Below are 21,631 nucleotides of genomic sequence, written 5' to 3'. Positions count from 1 at the left end.
ACTTTTGCGCGAAAGGGCCAGTGTAGACAGCATAGTATTGTTTTCCGCAAAAAAGCCCCAATTGCGAAAATGGCGATCGGGGATTTTTTGCAGAAAACCGCGTCTAGATTGGCCACGGACGCTTTTCCGCAAAAAGTGCTTTTGCGGAAAAGCATCCTGCCAATCTAGACGTTCTTTTCCAAAAATCTTTTAACGGAAAAGTTTTCCGTTAAAAGCATTTTCGGAAATTCATGCCAGTGTAGACGTAGCCTATGTGAGTAAGTGCAGCATACTCAGTCTAAGAGACTAATAATTTGACTTAAAATCAAGTACAAGAGCTAAATTCCACTAAGTTAAAGTGTTAGCAGAAGTCCTGGAAACTACAGTTTGTAATCTGTGCAAGGAAAGTTGATGAATAATGGTCTGCCATGTAAAACTACATTTCTGTTTGCATTTGCCTCCCTCTGGTGGGCAAAACTGCTAGGGTGTGTCTCTCTCCCAGCTCTCATCCTCAGCCTGTTACAGTAGATTACCAATGGGAATGCTTCTTGCTCTCTTAGAAGTAATATTAGACAGCCCTCCTCTACAACTAATTCTTCTACTGTAACATTACTTCAAAGGCAGTGGATTCTGCTAAATGTAGAGCTCTGAAAAGAATTTTGGAAAATGGTCTGTCAACCCAAATATTCATCAGGGGATTTTTTAATTTTATTTTTTAATATAACAGGATTCAAGCTATGCATCATGCCTAATCTGTTCCCACCTGACATTGTGATGTCGAAAGGTGTGCAAACTGAAGGCATCAAGGACTGATTTTTCCCCGCCTTTCTCCTTGTGTGGTCATTTACACTTACACAATATAAAAAGCTACTATGCTTACTGAATGGGTTATTTACACCTACATTGCAGAACTGTAAATAAGCATGCCAGGCACAAGGCAAGGAAGAATCAGACCCAGTTTATGGATCATAACTTACAAAACCCACAAACATTTCTACACTGCACTTGATGAATTACCTGTCTAAACCAGACGCAGAAGGAGCACTGAAGAATAATCAGAGGCACAAACTACATTGCTCCATACTTGGGTCTATCTGTTATTGCCACCCAGCAATGTACTCCATACTGCCAATCCCAACTATGTGAAAACCATGAGTGGGCTCCAAAATTATGAGATTGCCTTAAAACTCACCAGAGAGAACTTGTTACCTGGGCCAATGTCTGTTGGTGAAATAAAACTTAAAAAAACAACAGATAGTCCTGTTGGTGAAAGACAATCTTGTGAGCTACATAGCTCTTCTCCAACTCTGCAGAAGGCATTGAGTGTCACAGCTAAATACAAGATGGAACACGTTATGTTGAGCATAAGCAGTTAACATATATTCTAAGTGATCATTCAAGGGGAAGTGGCTGGTTAACATCTCTGCAGACATAGGACAAAAAGAGTGGGTGGCAGGTTGTTGTAAGAAGCCATAAATCCTAGGCTTATGTTTTGAAGGTGTTGTGCAGGTTTGCTTGGAGGATGAGGACTGACAGGTCACTTATGGAATGATTGTTTTGTGCTGGCCCGTGGGTGACACGGTGTTTTTCTTTTTATCATGTTTCTGTGAGAGTTCATTCGTCAATATAGAGCTTGTCTGGGTTCACGCACATGAGATTTCTTTAAATAAAAATGTGGGCTTCTTTTTATTGGCTTTCTGGTTTCTGAGCCTTTAGAACAGGCGTGGGCAATCATTTTTTATGGGGGGCCATGCCAAAAATTTGGAAAGTGGTCAAGGGCTGGGTTTTCCATATTAATGGAGGAGGTACAGGATCTGGGATGGAGGTTGGATACAGAGGGGAGCTTGCAGTAAGGGATTGTGGTGCAGGAGAAGGTATGGGGTCTAGGAGGGAGTTTGGGTGAAGGAGGCAGTTGCGACCTGGGTTATGGGACTAGGGTGCAGGGGTTTGCATTGTGACTTTGGGCAAGAGGGCATTGTGACCTGGGGATGGAGACTAGGTTGCAGGAGGAGGGGTTTGTGCTGTGCCATGGGCAGGTTATGCCTTGGGGCAGAGAATTGGGGTGCAGGAGGGGGTGCAGGGGTTTGGAATTGTGACCTGGGGCAGAGGATTGGGGTGCAGAATCTGGGAGGGTGCAGAAGGGGGCAGAGGGTTTGGGTTCTGTGGGGCAGGAAGGCAAAGGGTTGGGATGCCAGAGGCAGGCTCTGGCTGGGAGACTTAGCTGCTTGACTCTGGCTAACAGCCTTCTCATGCAGACTCCCTGCCTGTCCTGCCCTCCCTCACTGGCTACAAGGTCCATGTGGTTTTTGAATAGCTACGAGCTCGAGGGGATGGGAGAAGGTTAAAAGGCAGCTCCCATTGTCCGGAAACTGGCCAATGGGATTGTGCCGGGGGTGGAAGCAGTGTTTGAATCCTCTCCTCCCTCCCTCAGGCTCACAGCTGTTTAAACAGAGTCCTGCAATGGCCACTTTTCTCAGCAGCATGTCGGGGGCAGGCAGGGAGTCTTTCTAAGGCTCCCCACTGTGTCCGTGGGCTGGATCTGACAGCTTTGCGGGATCACAGAGGGCATTTTGCTCAGCCCTGCTTTAGAGGGTGCTCACTTCACCATTTAAACTTTGCCACCATTAAAGCTAAAATAAAGGTTTTTATGAGAATTAGGATTCTCAGGTGGTCTCTTGCAATAGCTGGGACTAAAACCAAACACTGCAAGATTGGTGATAAGACACTAAGAGCTGACAATACTGCAGGAGTGATCCAGCACACACTGAGGTTAGTGACAAGATTCCCATTTAGCTTCAGTATGTCCTGGATTAGGTCCCAGCACTTCCTAGATGAAGTATTGTCAGCCAGAGGGCAGCAAGCACTGTCTTGGAACCAGACAATGGCAACAATAAATTACAGTTCTTCACTTCTAGCATTACAGCAACATTTTCACATGACTTGTTGAAGTATTCCACCTTCGCCTCAGTACAGGCAGCATGAGGGCTACTTAAGTTCAGTATACACAAAACTGTAAGGATCCTTTTTAAAAAAATTGACCATCCTGCATAGTCTTCCGCACTTTTCCAAGGCTCCAGGACCTTCCTCAGTATGATCCTCTTTAGCTCAGCTTGACAGACTCCTCAGTCTTTGTCTGTCAGCACTTCTGACTTCCCATAGATACAGAGCTCCAGTGAACACCCATCCTAGAAAACTTGAATCTGAAAGTCCAGTGTTAAGGAGGGAGTGGGGAATCAACCAAAACCGCAGTGAAGTTGGTGAAGGTGACCCCTCATTCTAAACCCTCACATGAGTACAGAAACTGCATCACGATTTGAGTAACATGGTTTTTCTGCTACTTATGGGAGCATGTGCTTCGCCCTATAAATACACACAATTAACTAAACATTCCACTTTGACCTGCCCATGAGTCCTGTGTTCTTCATCCCCTCTCCAGCTGCCAAGAAAATCACACACATGGTACAGGAAGCCTGAAAAATGCTATTTATTCTTATCTGATACCTTCCATATAAGTATTGCCATGTATCAGGCAAACTCTACTTGGTATTTTAGATTTAATAATTTAATAGATATAGAAAAATGTTATCTGTTTCTATGGGTTATATGTAGTAGCTCAGGGAATCCTAAGAAAAGAAAAGAAAAGTGAAGAGAATGCAACTATTGTAATAGCATAACTTTGAATGTTAAAAAAAAGCTTAAAAATGTAACATTTTAATGCTAAATCATTACAGTAAAAAACAAACAAAAAACCCAAAACATACTCTGGTGGAAATACTTTTCTGACGGCCTGATCTATTGCCCATTGAAATCAATGGGAGTCTTTCCATTGGCTCTAATGAGGATGAATCAGGCTGTCGTGTGTGCGTGCGTGCATGCGTGCGTATGTGCACAGAGGGGGAGAGGTTCTTTCTTTCACTGGGTTCATCTACACTGACAGTTTTAGGGTCCATGCATTTCCATGTGCGGTAACGCTTCAGAGTAAAAACCATACAGAAGCTCTGTCTTCCAACTGCACCCTGAGTGGAGCCAGATGATACTCAGCTTCTCCCATGAAGCTTCTTCCTCCGGTGCTGACCCTGCTAGTGATGCATCCACGGGAAATTAAAGATTTTCGTATTGCCATTGTCAGGGCAGCCATTGCTTGTTCTCACTGCAGGACTTTGGAAGCCATCATATGATAGTGCAGCCACAGCAGTACCTCTCTGGGTAGTCCAGTGCATACACCTTGTTCTCCAGTCCATAGACGTAGTACAGGTATGTCTTCCCTGCATACTGATAATGAACTTCTGTGATGGGGATCAGCTCAATAGTCTGACGCTGGGAAAAGAAGAAAAAAAAGCAAGTGAAAAGCTTTAATTATGTAGGGCTGACTCCTCACCTTTTGCCTCATCTTGAGAGGAAGAAAGAAAAGCCTGACAATAGAGAGAAGTGCCTTCAGCTGCTATATATCAGTTGTCACTCACTCTCCGCCTTCTTCAACAATCTATCTTGTGTGCTTGGTGGGTTCGGCATTGTGCACACTAGAAGTGAGTTTATAACCACTTTGTGACATGCTTGATTTGTTCCCAAACAAGGCATGGTTACTACTCAGTAAGCCTAATAGCACAGGGAGCTAACTGTGTGCCTAGGCCAGGCCAGCATGTAGTTACCTTCCTATAATCATGTCACATCCATGTTCTTTTGCTGTGTAAATGTGACCCTTTCACTGTGAATTGTCACAGCTCTGGGTGTGGTAGCACAGCCCAGAAAACATTGCCTCATATATGGCTGGTACATGTTCTGTAGATGCAGTTCTCCCTCCCTGCCCCCAGGAGGCACTATGGGCTAGCTACATGGTACAACAGCTTTGTGGGAGTAGCTGTGTGAACAACGGGCATATGGTTTTGTGGTTAAAAAACACGAATGTGGGTCTGAGTCATCAATACTTGCTGTAACCAGGGCAGATAAGCAGGCCAATCATGACCTTGTTACAAAAATATATGAGTACTTGTAAATGGACGAGACCTTAAAGCAGTGTTCCCCAATCTTTAGGGGCTGCCGGGCGCCTGGGGGTGGGGCCGCTCACGTGCCATGCGTCCAGGGATGGGGCCGCACATGGCTGGGCGTCCAGGGGCGGGGCTGCTCATGTGCTGGGCACCTGGGGGCGGGGCCATGTATGTGCCACATGCCCAGGGCAGGGGACTCCCATTTGCCACGCACCCAGGGCCAGCACCGGCCCAGATCATGCGGCGGGCGCACATAAATGCCCCGGTGGGTGCCATGGTGCCCACAGGCACCGCGTTGGGGACCGCTGTCTGAAAGTAAACTAAAAACACATTTATTGCTTCAGAAACTACATCTGTATCAATGTCAACAGTCACAGAGTTAGTGACTATGGGAGTCCCACACCTTGAGTACCTTGAAGGGTACTGACAAAGATAATTAGAATTCTTCATTGGTCAATCAGGGCCCAGGTATGAGTCCCTTATTAACCTATCAATCAGATCTATCTATATTTTTTTAGAAATGTGCATCTGTCTGTCTGTCTAAGAACTTCTCCTAAATGATAAGAGCTCAGACCACCAAATTTGGTATGCACTTCCTCTTAACTTAAAGCAAGGTCAGGGTTTGGTTGTGCCGGGACAATGGGATGCGCCTGGAATTAAATTGTTTCCCATAAAATGGAAAGGGAGGGGTGCGGTAAGAGAGAGTTATACTGTGGAATGACCACGGGGGGACAGCAAGCCCTTCCCCTAAGGGCTTGTGGGCAGCCTCCGTTGACCCACCCCACCCCCAGGCTGGCCCTGGGGCGAAGTTTACTGCCTTTTCTGCTGGCACTATCACTCTCCCCTTCACACCCCAGTAGGGGTGAAAAAGCAGGCACAGAACCACCACTGGCAGATGTGCCACTCTGGTCACTGCTGACTTGTCACTGCTGATCCCAGCGAGCCACATGGCCTTGGGCAGTTCACTTAACAAGTGTGTGCATCCGTTCACACAGCTGTGAAATGGGAATAGCAAGCCCACCCCGCTCACAGCGTGTAAAACATGTTGCTGCAAGCTGCAAGCGGGGGGGGGGGGGGAGGCAATAGGATTGCCAGGCCCATGGGCAAGATGGAGGGGAGCAGCTCCATGCTCCCAGAAGGGACGGGCCCTCAAGCAGAATGGGTGGGGCTGAGGAAGCAGCCAGCCCTCAGTGCGATCCAGAGCACGCTGCACTTAGACCTCCTGCCCCAGGAAGTCTTCAGTGCCACCCGGCACTCTGGCCTTCATTTAAAAGATCTGGGGCAAGGTTTCCTCTGAGGGCTCATCTAAACTACACTAGAGTGTCAAAAGCAGAGCTTTCGGAAGTGAAAGTAGTTTAGATACGGCTTTTTCAGCGAACCTCTCCCCCCTTGTCAAAAAGCCGCTCTTCCTCAAAAAATGAGGTTTACGTGGCTTTTCGACAAAAGGGGGTTTGCACATACACACACACACACACACACCCGCTTGCAGCTTGCAGCAAAATGTTTTACACGCTGTGAGCGGGGTAGGCTTGCTATTCCCATTTCACAGCTGTGTGAACGGACGCCCAAGGCCATGCAGCTTTCGAAAGTGAGATCGGAAAAGATATGCACATTCCCGTGCAATCTGCATATCCTCTTTCGACACTCTAGCGTTGTCTAGATGAGCCCAGAGCTGCAGCAGCACAGCCACACAGCTGCTTAATGAGGCCCACTCAGCTAAGGAATCAGGTCTATGCACATGGAGCTGCCTGGTTGGGACAGAGGCACATCTCCCTCAGCAACAACAGCAGCTCCCTGCTGAGGGCAGAGCAGTGACTTTTAGGGTTGTCGGGTGTTCAGTTTTGAACCGGACAGTCCAGTACCTGAGCTTTCTGTTCGGGAAACAAAGTGAGAAAATAGAAAGGAGAAAATATAAATGTCCAGTATTTTCTAAATAAGATGTAATGTATATTGTGATGTAATGTCAAGTGTGTCCGGTATTTTTGTTGAAACCATCTGGCAACCCTAGTGAGTTTCCCCCAGCTCGGAGAGACACGTCCTCTCCCTACTGGCTGGGAGAGACTCGCTGTTCTACCCTCAGCAGGGAGCTTCTGCTGTCGCTGAGGGAAATGTGCCCCTCCCCCAGCCAAACAGCTCCATGCATGAGCCCTGAGCCCCTGGCTGGGCAGCGCTCATTAAGCGGCTGCGGGATCATGCTACCACCCAACTTAGGGAGAACCTTGGTCTGGGACTCTGACCACTGCCACTGCTGAAGTAGTGGTGTTGGCAGCTGGGAGCCCCGGGCCCTTTTGAGTCACTGGGCCCAAGAGCAATTACCTTCTTTCCTCCTCCCCCATTGGCAGGCATGGCTGCAAATAAATTACACATGCCAATTAGGAAGTTATCTAGGACAAATCTTTTGGGGAGACATTTTAGCAAATGTTTCAACAGCTAGAAATAACTGTTCAAGTCCAAATATTTCAATGAGGGGCCATGCCAGAAAAAAGTCTGCACAGGAAGCTAACACCTCTGGTTAAATGCCTGTTCACTCCTTCTGAAGTGTGTTGAAAGCGCGCATAAGTCAAACCATTTGATTACAGACTTCTCTTTCTTTAGTTCCATTCAGCCATGCAACAGTGTACAGCTCCACTAGTAGCATTTGTTATGAGAAGACACTGCCATCCAGTGCTGAAGCAAAGCTAATGCAATTGTAAACTAAAAAAAGCAGAGAAGAACGCAATAGCCTTGGTAGATTATTAAGTAAAAATCTCCTTCTCTCATTAAGTAATAATCCTCAGTTGTCCGCCCTGATATGTTACAATTACACCCAAAGTCAGTATTCTAAACATAGCTAAATGAAGCAAGCAAAAGCTGCCAGACTGTAGTCAAGCTGAGCCCTTGGAATGTTTATGGGCACAATATTTACCCTCATCAGATGGACAACTTTATAAAAAAGCTGGAATGCCAGCAGCCAAGCAAATAAGCAGTAAGAGGTGTTTCTCCTCTTCTCATCCAAAAGACGCTGATTATTAAGTGGTAGAACTTCAGCCAAGAGCAAGTGGAGGGTGCAAAGAATTAAGTAGTGAGGAAAAGGCCAGCAGGAAGCTGCCCAGACCTAAGTAAACAACACATGGTCTGGGAGATTTGGCACTCGAAGAGCTTCTTAACACCTGCTTTCCCATGCAGCCAAGAGGAGGCATTTGGATGGTATGTCCCAATCTAGTGAACAAACTGCTTTTGATAGGGAGAAGTGGAGATTATCGGCTGGAATTAATTTGGAAAGCACAAGCATGCCAAAGAGCAGATTTTAGATTGACAGACCAGTGCTTCTTTGGCTTTTTTTTCTTAATTTACTTTTCTTTTTTAAGGTGGTGCTTTTTCTCTTTCCTGAGGGAAAAGGCAGTATGTACCAGCCATAATTCAGCATTTGCAACCTAATGAAAGCAAGAGATGTGATTTGATAGAACATAGTGGTCATGCAAAATTAGTTGCCAGGGTATTAATGAAGGTGAATAAAGAATCCATTTGCAGGGACTTTGTTTGGAAAGGGGAATAGAATTTCTCTTATCTTTAGAACTATGGCTATGTCTAGACTGCAAGCCTCTTTCGAAAAGAGGGATCTTGGGATGTATTAGGCGAGGTATTTCCAGTAGGGATAAGGAGGTGTTAGTGCCATTATACAAGGCATTGGTGAGACCCCATTTGGAATACTGTGTGCAGTTCTGGTCTCCCATGTTTAAGAAGGATGAATTCAAACTGGAACAGGTACAAAGAAGGGCCACTAGGATGATCCGAGGAATGGAAAACCTGTCTTATGAAAGGAGACTCAAGGAGCTTGGCTTGTTTACTTTAACCAAAAGAAGGCTGAGGGGGGACATGATTGCACTTTTTAAATATATTAGAGGGATAAATACCAGGGAGGGAGAGGAATTATTTAAGTTTAATACCAATATGGACACAAGAACAAATGGATATAAGCTGGCTAGTAGGAAGTTTAGACTTGAGATTAGACGAAGGTTTCTAACCATTAGAGGAGTGAAGTTCTGGAACGGCCTTCCAAGGGAAGTAATGGGAGCAAAAGATCTATCTGGTTTCAAGATTAAACTAGATGGGTTTATGAAGGGGATGGTTTGATGAGATAACAGGATCTTGGTATCTAGTTGACCATTCATTATCAGTGGGAAATAGGTCAATGGAGGGATGATAGGAGTTAATATAGAGAACTTTCTGGGTGTCTGGCTGATGAGTCTTGCCCACATGCTCAGGGTTTAGCTGATCGCCATATTTGGGGTCGGGAAGGAATTTTCCTCCAGGGTAGATTGGCAGTGACCCTGGAGGTTTTTCGCCTTCCTCTGTAGCATGGGGTACAGATCACAGCTAGAGGATCTCTGCATCTTGGGGTCTTCGAAGTATTTGAAGGCTTCAATATCTGAGATATAGGTGAGAGGATTATTCTAGGAGGGGTGGGTGAGATTTTGTGGCCTGCACTGTGCAGGGGGTCAGACTAGATGATCATAATGGTCCCTTCTGACCTTGGAGTCTATGAGTCTATGAAAAAGAGCATCTAGACTGCAAGCGGAACTTTCGAAAAAGCAAGCCGCTTTTTCGAAAGAAAGCAGCGAGTGAGTCTGGATGCTCTCTTTCTAAAAAGCCCTGTTTGCATTCAAGAACGCCTTTTTTCGAAAGAGCACTTTCGAAAAAAGCTGTTCTTCCTCGTGAAATGAGGTTTACCGCCGTCGAAAGAAAAGCCGCGTTCTTTCGATTTAATTTCGAAAGAACGCGGCTGCAGTCTAGACGCAGGTGAAGTTTTTTCGAAAAAAGGCTACTTTTTTCGGAAAAAAACCCTGAGTCTGGACACAGCCTAAGAGCCATTATTTCCCTTGGGATTTAATTCCCATTTTTAAGGATGTTGTCATGCTTTACAACTGTTCAAAAATAATATTGCTCTTAAATGACTAATCTAGTAATTAACATCTAAGGGCCTCTTCCAACATCACTGTATTTAGTCAATTCCACTAATAAACCTAATGAAATAAACAGAATCCAAAATGATCAAGTGTGACCAGTGGTTTTGGCTACCCAATTTATGATGCCTTTTAAGTCTAGGTTGACCCTGATTCTAACTCTGAGTGGGGAGGGACATAAAAATCCTTTCCCCGTCTTCCACTCAGGGGCTGAGAGTAATTGTGCAGACCCTGGCCTCAGGAGAGAACAGGGCCTTCTCCCCCTACGTAGACCCTGCAGTTTAAATTGCTGCAAATAGGACAGAAACTTGGCATCACCTATTCCGTCTCCCTTCTTTTTCCACCTTCCCATCCATCCATCCATGCACTCAAAGGTCTGTAGATCTAGCTGGCCACAAAGAGTGAAGACAGGAGATGGTGCAGTGCGCCCCTCCCTCTTGCTGCCAGGAACTCAGGACAAGGACTATATCTTAGCAGCCCACCTAGAATAGCCTTTTTTCTGCCACCTGGCAATACATTTAAGATATTTTAAGGCTAGTAGATACCATTATGATCATCTAGTCAGACCATCTTGCATAACACAGGTCCTAGTCCCTCACCCATCAAACCCATAGCTTGTCTGGCTATCACATGTCTCTTCGAAAGAGCTCCAATCTTGATTTAAAGGCTTCAGGTGCTGGAGACTTCACCCCTAGGTAAATTGCTCCATTGTTTATTTTTTTTCTAGATAGTAAAGATGCAATGGTCAAGTAGCCTCATGAAATTTTATCGGTTAGTCTATAGTCCCCTGGGGCAGGGCCAGCAGCCACTGCACCAGAGGCAGCAGCGCGGGGTGCCAGGTGGGAGCTGGTCCGCGAGGGGAGCCAGTTTAAAAACTAGCTCCCCTTGTGGACCACTTGCCTGTCACCCTGTGCTGTTGCTTCTGAGAAAGAGGCAGCAGTGCGAGGTGGCAGCAGTCCCTGTCTAGAGCAGGTCTGAGCTCCTGAACCCAGCACGAGCCAGAACTGAGCTTGGGTGCCTGCCCACCTGGCTTTTAATACCCGAGAAATGCAGAACTGAAACAGGGATAGGTCCTGGACCCAGCGTGAGCCAGGACTGAGCCAGGCTGCCTGCCCACCCAGCTCCTAACACACTTTCAATGCAGAGCCGCAGCAGGGAAGGTATCGGACCCATCACAAGCCAGGACTGAGCCAGGTTGCAGGCCAGCCTGCTAAAACAATTACTAGCTTCAGAGGGGTCTGTAACAGGAAAAACTTAAAAAACAACAAATAGTCTGGTAGCACTTTAAAGACTAACGAAACATGTAGATGGTATTATGAGCTTTCGTGGGCACAGCCCATTTCTTCAGATGACTGGAGTGTTGGATGTCCAGAACCAAAAATAAATAAGGGAAGGAGGAGAGTTGGGAGGGAAGGAGGAAAAAATTGAAGGGAGGGGAGGAAGAGGCAGTGGAGAAGGGTAGAGGGAAATGCATTAACCTATAAGCTTTTGCTTATTGGTTAATCGGATAATCAACTACACTATTACATCCCTAGTCCAGACCTCAGGTCATCTTGTAGCACTTTTCAGAACCCTTTCCTACTTTTGAGCTTCTTTTTTGAGGTGTGACACCAGAATTTGACATTGTCTTCCAATAATGGCCCAGCTAATGCCAAGCAAAGAGAGAGCACCACATGGCTATCTGATTTTTTCCCACCTTATACATCCAACGATCACATTTTCCCTCTTAGTTACAGCATCACACTGGGAGCTTACGTTCAACTGCTTGGCTACGTCTACACTGGCCCCTCTTCCGTAAGGGGCATGTAAATTTCAAGAGTCGTCGTAGGGAAATCCGCGGGGGATTTAAATATCCCCCGCGGCATTTAAATAAAAATGGCCGCCGCTTTTTTCCGGCTTTTAAAAAAGCCGGAAAAAAGCGTCTAGACTGGCCCCGATCCTCCGGAAAAAGCGCCCTTTTCCGGAGGGTCTTATTCTTACTTCAAAGAATAAGACCCTCCGGAAAAGGGCGCTTTTTCCGGAGGATCGGGGCCAGTCTAGACGCTCTTTTCCGGCTTTTTTAAAAGCCGGAAAAAAGCGGCGGCCATTTTTATTTAAATGCCGCGGGGGATATTTAAATCCCCCGCGGATTTCCCTACGACGACTCTTGAAATTTACATGCCCCTTACGGAAGAGGGGCCAGTGTAGACGTAGCCCTTATGTATTATTACTCCTAAGATCTTTTCAGCACCTTTGCATTTCAGGATACAGTCTCCAATCTTGTGTGACCTGCAATATGGGACTAGTCACTAAGGGTATGTCTATACTACCCTCCTAGTTCGAACTAGCAGGGTAATGTAGGCATACCGCACTTGCAAATGAAGCCCTGGATTTGAATTTCCCGGGCTTCATTTGCATAAGCGGGGAGCCGCCATTTTTAAAACCCCGCTGGTTCGAACACCGTGCAGCGCGGCTACACGGGGCATGAACTAGGTAGTTCGAACTAAGCTTCCTAGTTCGAACTACCGTTACTCCTCATTTCACGAGGAGTAACGGTAGTTCGAACTAGGAAGCCTAGTTCGAACTTCCTAGTTCGTGCCCCATGTAGCCACGCTGCACGGGGTTCAAACCAGCGGGGTTTTAAAAATGGCGGCTCCCCGCTTATGCAAATGAAGCCCGGGAAATTCAAATCCCGGGCTTCATTTGCAAGTGCGGTATGCCTACATTACCCCGCTAGTTCGAACTAGCGGGTTAGTGTAGACATACCCTAAGATCCTGATCCTTTCACTCCCTGTGCAGTCAACGCATGTTGAATCACACATTAAATTCCAAATCTTGCCTCACATGAGTAAGAATCAGATGTTCATATGTTTCACCTTGATCCTACTGTCTGGCTTCCCTGCTTACCTGCTGCAGAATGCGGGATGACGTGGTGAATGCAGCATTATGCTCTGTGATAGCTCTCTGTGAAGCTAGGGAGATCTCTGATTCAGGGAAGTCAATGATAGGGTAGACCTGGAATTTTAAATAAAAAAGGAATAAAAACCCAACTTGCAAGGCACAAACTATCTGGTTTGCCATTCTGACGACACATGCAATGAGTCAACCACTACACAATGAAAACGTAGTGTATGCCCTTAAATAGTGAAATCATGCCATAGAAAGGGTGCCCATTGTGGAATTCACTCCTGTCTTGTTCCAATAAGGGTCCCACTGGTTTTGTGGATTTTGAAGGCTTTTTGCAAAACCTCTTTCTCTCACCCAGGCTTTGTCTCAGTGTGTCGATGATTTATGGAAGAAATACTGGTTCCGTGCCTGGGGCAGGACCATGGACCTGATCAATGGACCAAATGAAAATATGACCAGTTTTTTTCCCAGAATGATTTGTCCATGTCTCCCCTTACAGAGACACACTTTTAAAAATCAATATAAAAAAATCATGAAAATAACTGTCCCCGAACGTCTGTCAGTGATATGCACTTAGGACTTCAGAGGCAACACAGCTCTGGGATAGTGAACTGGATTCTATTCTACCACATACCCGAAGGAACTGTCAACTAAATTATGACTGCAGGATCCTTACTACTGACATGATAGAGATATTTAAACTATAAGTATTTGGGGGCAGGCACTCTCTTCTGTTATGAGTTTCCACTGCGCCTTAGCCAAATGGAGACCGGGGCATGGCTGACAACACAAAGAAATAAACATAGAAGCACAGAATACTAGAACTGGAAGGAACCTTGAGAGGCCATCAAGTCCAGTCCTCTGCACTCATGGCAGGACCAAGCATCATCGAGATAATCCCCAATAAATGTTTATCCAACCTGCTTTTAAATGTCTCCAATTAAGAAGATTCCACAGCCTCTCTAGGTAATTTATTCCAGTGTTTAAAACACTCTGACAGTCAGGAAGTTTTTCCTTATGTCCAACCTAAACCTCCCTTGCTACAATTTAAGGCTTTTGCTCTTGTCCTATCATCAGAGGTTAAGGAGAACAATTTTTCTCCCTCCTTGTAACATCCTGTTAGGACATGATACTTGAAGGTATCATGTCCCCTCACAGTCTTCTCTTTTCCAAACTAAACAAACCCATTTATTTCAGTCTTCCCTCATAGGTCACGTTTTCTAGACCTTTAGTCATTTTAGTTGCTCTTCTCTGGAGCCTCTCCAGTTTTTCCACATTTTTCTTGAAATGTGGTATCCAGAACTGGACACAACACACAATACTTGGGGCTTAATTAGTGCAAAGAACTCAGCCAATTCACAGCTGGTTAGTGGTTTGCAGGAGTGGTAGTTATTTAAACTCAAGTCCACTGTGCACTAGAGCTGACTTGTGGTAAAGTGGAGGAAAGTCCAGAAATGGATGTGAGAGAGGAAAAATCATTAATTTCCTCCAGCCCCAAGTTTTACTCACCAGCACATTTTCATCTTTAAATACATTCTCTCCATTGACTTTAGTAAGCAGCTCTCCTGGAAAGTTCAGCTGGTGCTCAGAAACAAATTCAAACACTTTGTTCTTCCTGAGATAGAAATAACATCAAAAGTTATTTATAGTACACTGAACTATTTTAAATGCTTCAGGAAGGATCTTATGCTTGTCTTATGAGGACAATATTTGCTCTTCTGCAACAGTCGCTTTTCTTAAGAAGCTCAAACGCTTTTATGGCATGGGTAGCTCCTATTAAAAGATCCTGAAACTAGACGTTCATGGTTAACAGCTACCTTACAATCTTCAGGATAACTTATAAATCTATTATTTTACTATTGCAGGTTCAGCCAAATATCCTCTTTCAAAAGTCATGGTTTCTATTATAGTTAATTTTACCCTATGGTTACTAAAGAAGGATGACTTAAAAAAGAAGTGGTCAGATAAACTGTGTTTGGATCTCTCAATAGTTGAAGCTAGGGATGTAATTTTCTGCTTGCATAGACCTACTTGTGCTCACTGTCATCAAACTAGCACATGAAAAATAGTCTAATAGCACCTTAAAGACTAACAAAACATGTAGATGGTATCATGAGCTTTCGTGATACCATCTACATGTTTTGTTAGTCTTTAAGATGCTATAAGACTATTTGTTCTTTAAGTTTTTCCTGCTACAGACTAACTCGGCTACCCCTCTGAAGCTTTTAAACATGAAAAATAGTGTAGCTAAGTAGCACAGGCAACAGAAAACAGCCAAACAGGCTAGCTGTGCTGAGTACAAACCTACCCTGAACCCCTTGGGTATATGAACACAGTCAGCACAAGCTGCCACTCGCTGTTGCCCACGCTACCCTCAGGTACACTATTATTTTTGGCTCATTAGCTTAGGTAAATATGATTTGCAGCTCAGATATACGTACATATATCTCATGTGTATGTAATACTGTAATATGCCCGACTGTCACTCAATTGTCTGACAGACTACATGTGTGGAGGATTTAGTAATGGGAAAATAGAACTTCCCATCTCAGGGTGGCTGCCCAGAATAGTAGTGTGATCCTAATTTGGTTCCATCTGTTGGTTTTGCTGCATCCTGGGCCAAACAAATGAGTGGTGCCAGTCCATTTCCTTCGCAGTTGGGTGTAAAAGTTGGTCCAAGGATGAACTCTGTAAAGTAAAGTTCTTAAAACAGTGTAGTTTGGGCACCCATAAGCACAAGTGCTGGAACTACCGGTACAGGAGTGCTGCAGCACACGCCAGCTTGAAGTGGTTTCCATTATATACAGGGTTTATAGTTTGGCTCAGTGGCTCTCAGCATCCCCGCTGTAAATGTTCCAGCACCCCTGTCCATTAGAAAGTACTTTGGGATGTGGATCAACAGGCAACGAGTGGCTTTCAACCAAAGCTCACAACCTGAGATGCTGTTAGACCCTTCTGTTACCTCTGGCTCCACAACTCCCAAATTAGAAGTGTTAATATTATCGCCACAACAGAAGGAAACAGGCTTTTTCTGGTACGCGGAGTTGAGCTGAGAGTCAGATGTCACAACTGGCACTGAATTACTCAAATAGCAAGCGTTAATACCAGAGCACTAATGTCATCCGCTCTGGCTGCCAACCTAACATTAACTCAGACTCGATAATTTATTTCAGTCCCTGCACAAAAGAGATGCTGTGAGGTGTCTCTGATTACAGGCAGGGAAGCTGGTCTGTTGTTTCAGCTGCCGGACTGGAACTCCAGAGACCTGGGTTTAATGCCTGACTTAGCTACAGACTTCCTTTGTGATCTTGGGTAAGTCACTTATCTTTCCAGATCCATCCCACCTCCCACAAACATCAATGCAAAGGTTCCCAATGACTTCAACTGGAGTTGCATCTCCACCTCTGCACCTCAGCTCCTTATCTATAAAATGGTCATAAATACATCTTTTTATCTGTGTCTATCTCTTATTACCTACCTTGTAGAATGGGGTCCTAGTCTTATATGTAGCACAGCAATGCATTGAGGTTCCAACTAATAACTACAAAGTTCTACCCACGTTACTTACCAGGTTATTATCAGCTGTATGAAATGCAAGAGCTTTTTCTCTCCCTGGCACGTCATACAGATTTTATTACCCCGCCCAGAACAGGTGCTGCACCTTTTGAGGCAAAAATAAAGGTGTCAGTAGCAGTTTCATTGTTCAAGTTAAAGAGTTGTGGGACTGACAGGTCAGCCCCTACAATGCTTCCAGTGTTGTTTAGTTTGTTTCTTTTTTTTTAGCCCATCTCTGTAAGTCATTATAGAGGTTAACATGACTATATGTAGTGGGTGTACTGCTTTCATTACTCTGGAATGCAAGGGATGCCACATATTTCTTGGATAAACTGAATGACTAATACTGCCACACAGACTGTTTGTAAATGTGGAATTACTCAAACAAATTGTTTGTGCACCTAAATAAACATAATAATGGCTTCCCTACACAACCGTGGAAGCTGAGTGTCCCTTTCCAGACACTGATATTTCTGCCTCTAATGATGCAAAGAGGCATATGTTTATGCATGGTGCATTTTGATTGCCTCAACACAACTCAGATTAACAGCAGTTAAGTGATTCATTGAAGCTCTTCAAACCATCGTTAGCCTCAGCGGATTCCTGCTTGACAATTATCGCCATGATTAGTCACAATACCATGTATGTTATTTTAAATCTAATTGAGCCAAACAAGCAAAACAGTTTACAACAGCGGCTCTTTCTGTGTGTCAATTTGGTGCTTATGTAATCCACACACCTAGGCTGTGTCTACATTGGCACCCCTTTCTGGAAAAGGGATGCTAATGTAGACTTTGGAATAGGCAAATCCGCGGGGGATTTAAATATCCCCCGCGGCATTTGCATTAACATGGCTGCCGCTTTTGTCCGGCTTGGGGATAAGCCGGAGAAAAGCGCCAGTCTAGACGTTATTCTCCGGAAAATAAAGCCTTTTCCAGAGGATTTCTTATTCCTACTTTTCCGGAAGGGATGCCAGTGTAGACAAAGCCCTAGTGTGTGCGGTTCATTGTCCCATGTGGTGGCACTTAGACCACTTACAGAGAGCAAGAATGCGTTTCCTATACGGCAGGGATGGGCAAAAGGACCTCCTCGGGCCAGATATGGCCCACCAAGTGGGTTGATCCAGTCCACGGAGGTCCTGCCACTCCTCTGCTGCCAGGCTAATTAGTGCCTGAGGGAAGGGGAGCATGTGAAGCTTCCTCCCGCTCTGCCAGGAGCACGTGGAGCTTTTAAGTGCCGTGCGCTGCTTGCAGGCTGGGGACAGAGTGGAGGAGACTTTGCATGCTCCCATGCTCCCAGGCCTCAATTGGCCTGGGGGCAGGGGAGCGTGGGAAGTCTCCTCCCTCGTCAGGGACATGGGCACCTAGGAGGGACATGTAGGGGGCAAAGGCGCTCCCTCATCTCCAGACCAATCATTTCTGATGGTAGGGAACCTGGAAGTATCTTGGCTTCCATCTCTTCTCCTTGATGCTCCACCCCTTCCAGTGTGGCCCAGGGCCACTTCAAAAATTTCCGAAGTGGCCCCCGACAAAGGCTCATGATATTTGGTGTCTCCTTGTCCTGGAGTGAGAATTTTAGCTTTCTTCTTTCTGGTTTGTTTTATTTTTTTAAAGTAACTTTCTTTGCAGAGAAAAGCTGGAAAATATGACACCGTGTAAACTAAAGACTCAAAAATCTGAAGATGACAAAAAAGCCCAGGAAACTCATGATTTTTGAGTCAGCTTTATGATTTGTGGGGTGTGACTCCTGATCTCTGAACATTTGAGGTTGGCAGTGTTGTATAGGTATAAATGTACAGGCAGTCCCCGGGTTACGTACAAGATAGGGACTGTAGGTTTGTTCTTAAGTTGAATTTGTATGTAAGTCGGAACTGGTACATATTGTAGGGGAAACTCTAGCCAAACATTTCTCCAGAGCTCAATTTTATTCTCCCACACCTCACTTCCCTCAGTCCTTTATTCTCAAGCTGAGGTGTCTGCTGAGAAAAGCTGCTCCGCGTCTCCCTGGTCTGCTGGCGGGGGCGCTAGCTTCGCGTCTCCCTGGTCTGCTGGGGGGAAGCAGCTAGTGCGGGGTTTCCTCACCCCGTTTGTAAGTAGGGATCTGATGTAAGTCGGATCCATGTAACCCGGGGACTGCCTGTATTGTCATAAATCATCGTCTTAAAATTGAGGGGAGGGCAAAAAGGGTTTTCTAACAAATTTTAAAAGGAAAAAAAAATCAGTTTACATTGTATTTAGTATTTTATATAGTGACTGTCATGATGGTGAAATAGAAGACTGTCAAGCATGGAAAATGAAATCATTTAGACACTGATCCTACACTGAGATGTGCACATGGAGTTCTACTGGCTTCAGTGAAACTGGTCATGCAGATTACTGTGTGGGACTGAACCTCACATAAGTTTCCTGACTTTGCCCCTCTAATGTACCTCAACCATAATCAAAAATATCCTGAACTGGTTCCTCAGCTGGCGAAAATTATCTCAGCTAAGGCTCTGCCTGCTTGTGAACAAGGAATATATTTTTTTCTTCATAATCAAAGCAGAACTGTGGAGAAGCAGGGCTCAGTGGACCAGAAGAGGATGGTGCTGCAGGGCAGAGCAAGCTGCCCGGCTGCTCTAGCTCCCGCTGCCCACTGCATGAGTGGGGGGGGGGCAATCCCTGCTGCCACTGACCCAAGCTCCCATAGTCAGGGGAGGGATCAAGGAAATGGGGATGGCACGGGGCAGGGTTAAGGGGCAGGGGTGGAGTGAGGAGGAGCCTGGGTGGGGGGGATGTCCCTGCACCCTCCTCAGCACAGCCCCGAATCAAAGTATTCTAGAAAATAATCCAAATGGAGCCATGGGGGCAAAAGGCTGATGATCTCATCTTACCTTCTTCGTCCAGTACCTGAGCACATTTGGCACCGCTTTTGCTGCTTTGCCCTGCGTCTGGCTCCGCTGCACGTAACACATCTCATCTGTAAATACACCAGAGAAATTAAATATACCCTCTCATACTGGAAACAGCAACATTTCCTATTCGTCAAAGCCAGATTTGTTTTGCATGCAATCATGATGCTTTCTAACCACAACCCGGCTCATGCAGGTGTTAGCAAAAGAAGTCATGTTAGGCATGTGCTTTGCACAATAATGTGGAAAATAGAGGGTGGATTAAAACTTAGTAACTATGAAAGCAGGCTAAATAGGTGTCTATTGGTCCAATTTACCACTGGTATAAGTAGGTGCAGTTGCAATGGAATGAAATATATTGTATATTATACACACATTTTTGCACCTATCTTTGTTTATGTAATTACTAGCAAACTGCTTAGCAGACACATTTATGTTTCCTCAGACTAGATTTAACTAAATGATAATGTTTTCAGTGCTGTACAACAAGGATACACTTTTTGTTGCTGGGAACTTTTATGCAGGAGGAGCACATCAAAAAGAGAAGGCCAAATGCATAGGCTTGTAAGAACTCAGTGAGATTCCTCTTGCACTTAAAGTTAAGCTTATGGTTTGCTGGGTCAGGAGCTCCCACTGAGAAATTTCAAAACTATCATTAGAGCAGGTTAGAAATGTGTTGACTGATTTGCTGTATTGTATCTTTAGGAGTCACGCTTAAGTGCAGGGTCAAATCTACTCTCAGTGCAATCCATAGACTATATAGGGGTTACAAATTATAACTACTGACATTGACTATCTCCTGGGTGGATTTCCACATAGGATTCTTTTCATCCATAAAGTTCACAATCCACATCCTGTATATGTTGCTCCCTTGGTGTCAATAGGAATTTTGGGTGTATAAAAATGTAGGATCAGATCAGGCCTTTACTAGGCAAAGTTTAGAAGTAAACAAAACAACCCTGCCCACTTATCACCCCTATACTCTTCCTGAAACCTCTCCATTTATAAGTATAGTAGCACTGTATTATGTGCCAGATATCTGTGAATGAAGCACCCAAATGAAAAGTAGAGAATTGGGGACTATCTTAAAGATATCGTAACTGCTACTCACCCTGCCTGCACCATGGCAAGCACTGCATTTATACCGGCCACGACCCTGGCATTTGTGGCATTCCTGAAATCAGAAATGTTGCTCATGTATAAATCTATCAAGATATTGCAGGAGTATTCACATAGAATTACACAATCATTTTACATAAAAAATATATTATTTTGGTATGTTAGTCCTACTTAGACTGCATCACATAAAGTAAAATCTGTTTTAAAAGATTATGAAAGGAACTATCAATAGCCTACTATTGAACAGAGGAGAGTTTCTAATTAGACCTACCAGGAAATCTGAAAAAATATTCTGTGCACGCTTTTGCTGAGTTTTTTTAATTTTAATTAAAAAATTAAACTAATCAAAAAAGAGGAGAGATTTTGTGAATAAAAATATTGAAAACTTTCTCCCAATTTTTTTCAATATAAAAAAGAGAGGAAAAAAGTCACCCCACACCACCTCTTAGAAAGGCTAGAGCAAAATTTGTACTCAAGCTGCTAAAGAAAAAAGAGCAATTATAGTAAATTACACCTGTTTGCCCAAATATTATATAGATTTTGTGTGTGTGTGCACTCGTGCAAACACTATTTTCGTATTATGATCCATAAGATAATGTTACAAAACTAAAATGTATTGAGAACTTTGCACTCCACAACTATAAATAATTTATGAGCTCTTTTGGAAGATTTGGCTAAACAAACGTGTCCTAATTAATAACACACTTCGTCCTTGATTTTAACTGATCCATAGACTGAATTACCTTGACTAATGAAGAGTGAGGGACTCGGAACTTCTTTGTGTCATCCTGAAACATTGGCGGAGCCTGGACCTTAATATCCCATAGCCGGGGAGAAGTGCCATTTTGTGGTCCATCTACCAAATTATCTGCAACAGCAAGAAAACCTTGTATAAATCTTGGTCTGACTTTGTCCTGCTGCATATGTTATTGGAAATGAGTCTAGTGTTCTCCAGCCACTTCCCAATGGAGCACCAACAACCCCCACAAATGGCGGTGCATTATATGGTGCTCTTGCTGGCATTCCCAGTGAAAGATAAAGACTGAACTGCCTGATCTTTCTCTGGTGTAGACTTTCTTATTGACTTCCTCAAGCATCTCTCTCAGATCCCCAAGGCCCATCTTAGTCAGGGTTCAGTGACATTGTTCAGGAGTGTAAGGGAGTGATATATCTGCTGTACCTTTCTTCTGGATAAATAAAAGAACTCCACTCTCAAGGGTTGTCAATCTGAAACCTTTCATAAGCACTAAGGTATCTCACATTTTGCAGGAAGT

General features: G+C 44.6%; 1 protein-coding gene across 2 annotated transcripts in view; it reads right to left on the bottom strand.

Moving 5' to 3' along the window:
- Positions 1-3,699: 3,699 nt before the first annotated feature.
- LOC102455172 (ssu-2 homolog) overlaps positions 3,700-21,631 on the bottom strand; it is a 29,964-nt gene continuing 12,032 nt past the window's right edge. For both annotated transcript variants that reach the window (XM_075938710.2, XM_075938708.2), the window contains 7 exons: positions 21,101-21,225; positions 20,350-20,412; positions 19,221-19,306; positions 16,362-16,454; positions 14,303-14,408; positions 12,794-12,901; positions 3,700-4,296 (listed from right to left, as the gene is read on the bottom strand). In XM_075938710.2, the coding sequence (XP_075794825.2) occupies positions 4,150-4,296; positions 12,794-12,901; positions 14,303-14,408; positions 16,362-16,454; positions 19,221-19,306; positions 20,350-20,412; positions 21,101-21,225 (728 nt within the window). In that variant the 3' untranslated portion in view covers positions 3,700-4,149. The remainder of the gene's footprint in view (positions 4,297-12,793; positions 12,902-14,302; positions 14,409-16,361; positions 16,455-19,220; positions 19,307-20,349; positions 20,413-21,100; positions 21,226-21,631) is intronic.

The sequence above is a fragment of the Pelodiscus sinensis genome, chromosome 11 (assembly GCF_052426305.1).
Source record: "Pelodiscus sinensis isolate ZL-2025 chromosome 11, ASM5242630v1, whole genome shotgun sequence".
In the NCBI taxonomy this organism is placed as follows: Eukaryota; Metazoa; Chordata; order Testudines; family Trionychidae; genus Pelodiscus; species Pelodiscus sinensis.
Note: the sequence above shows the minus strand (reverse complement) of the source record. Positions and strands in the feature narration are given on the sequence as shown.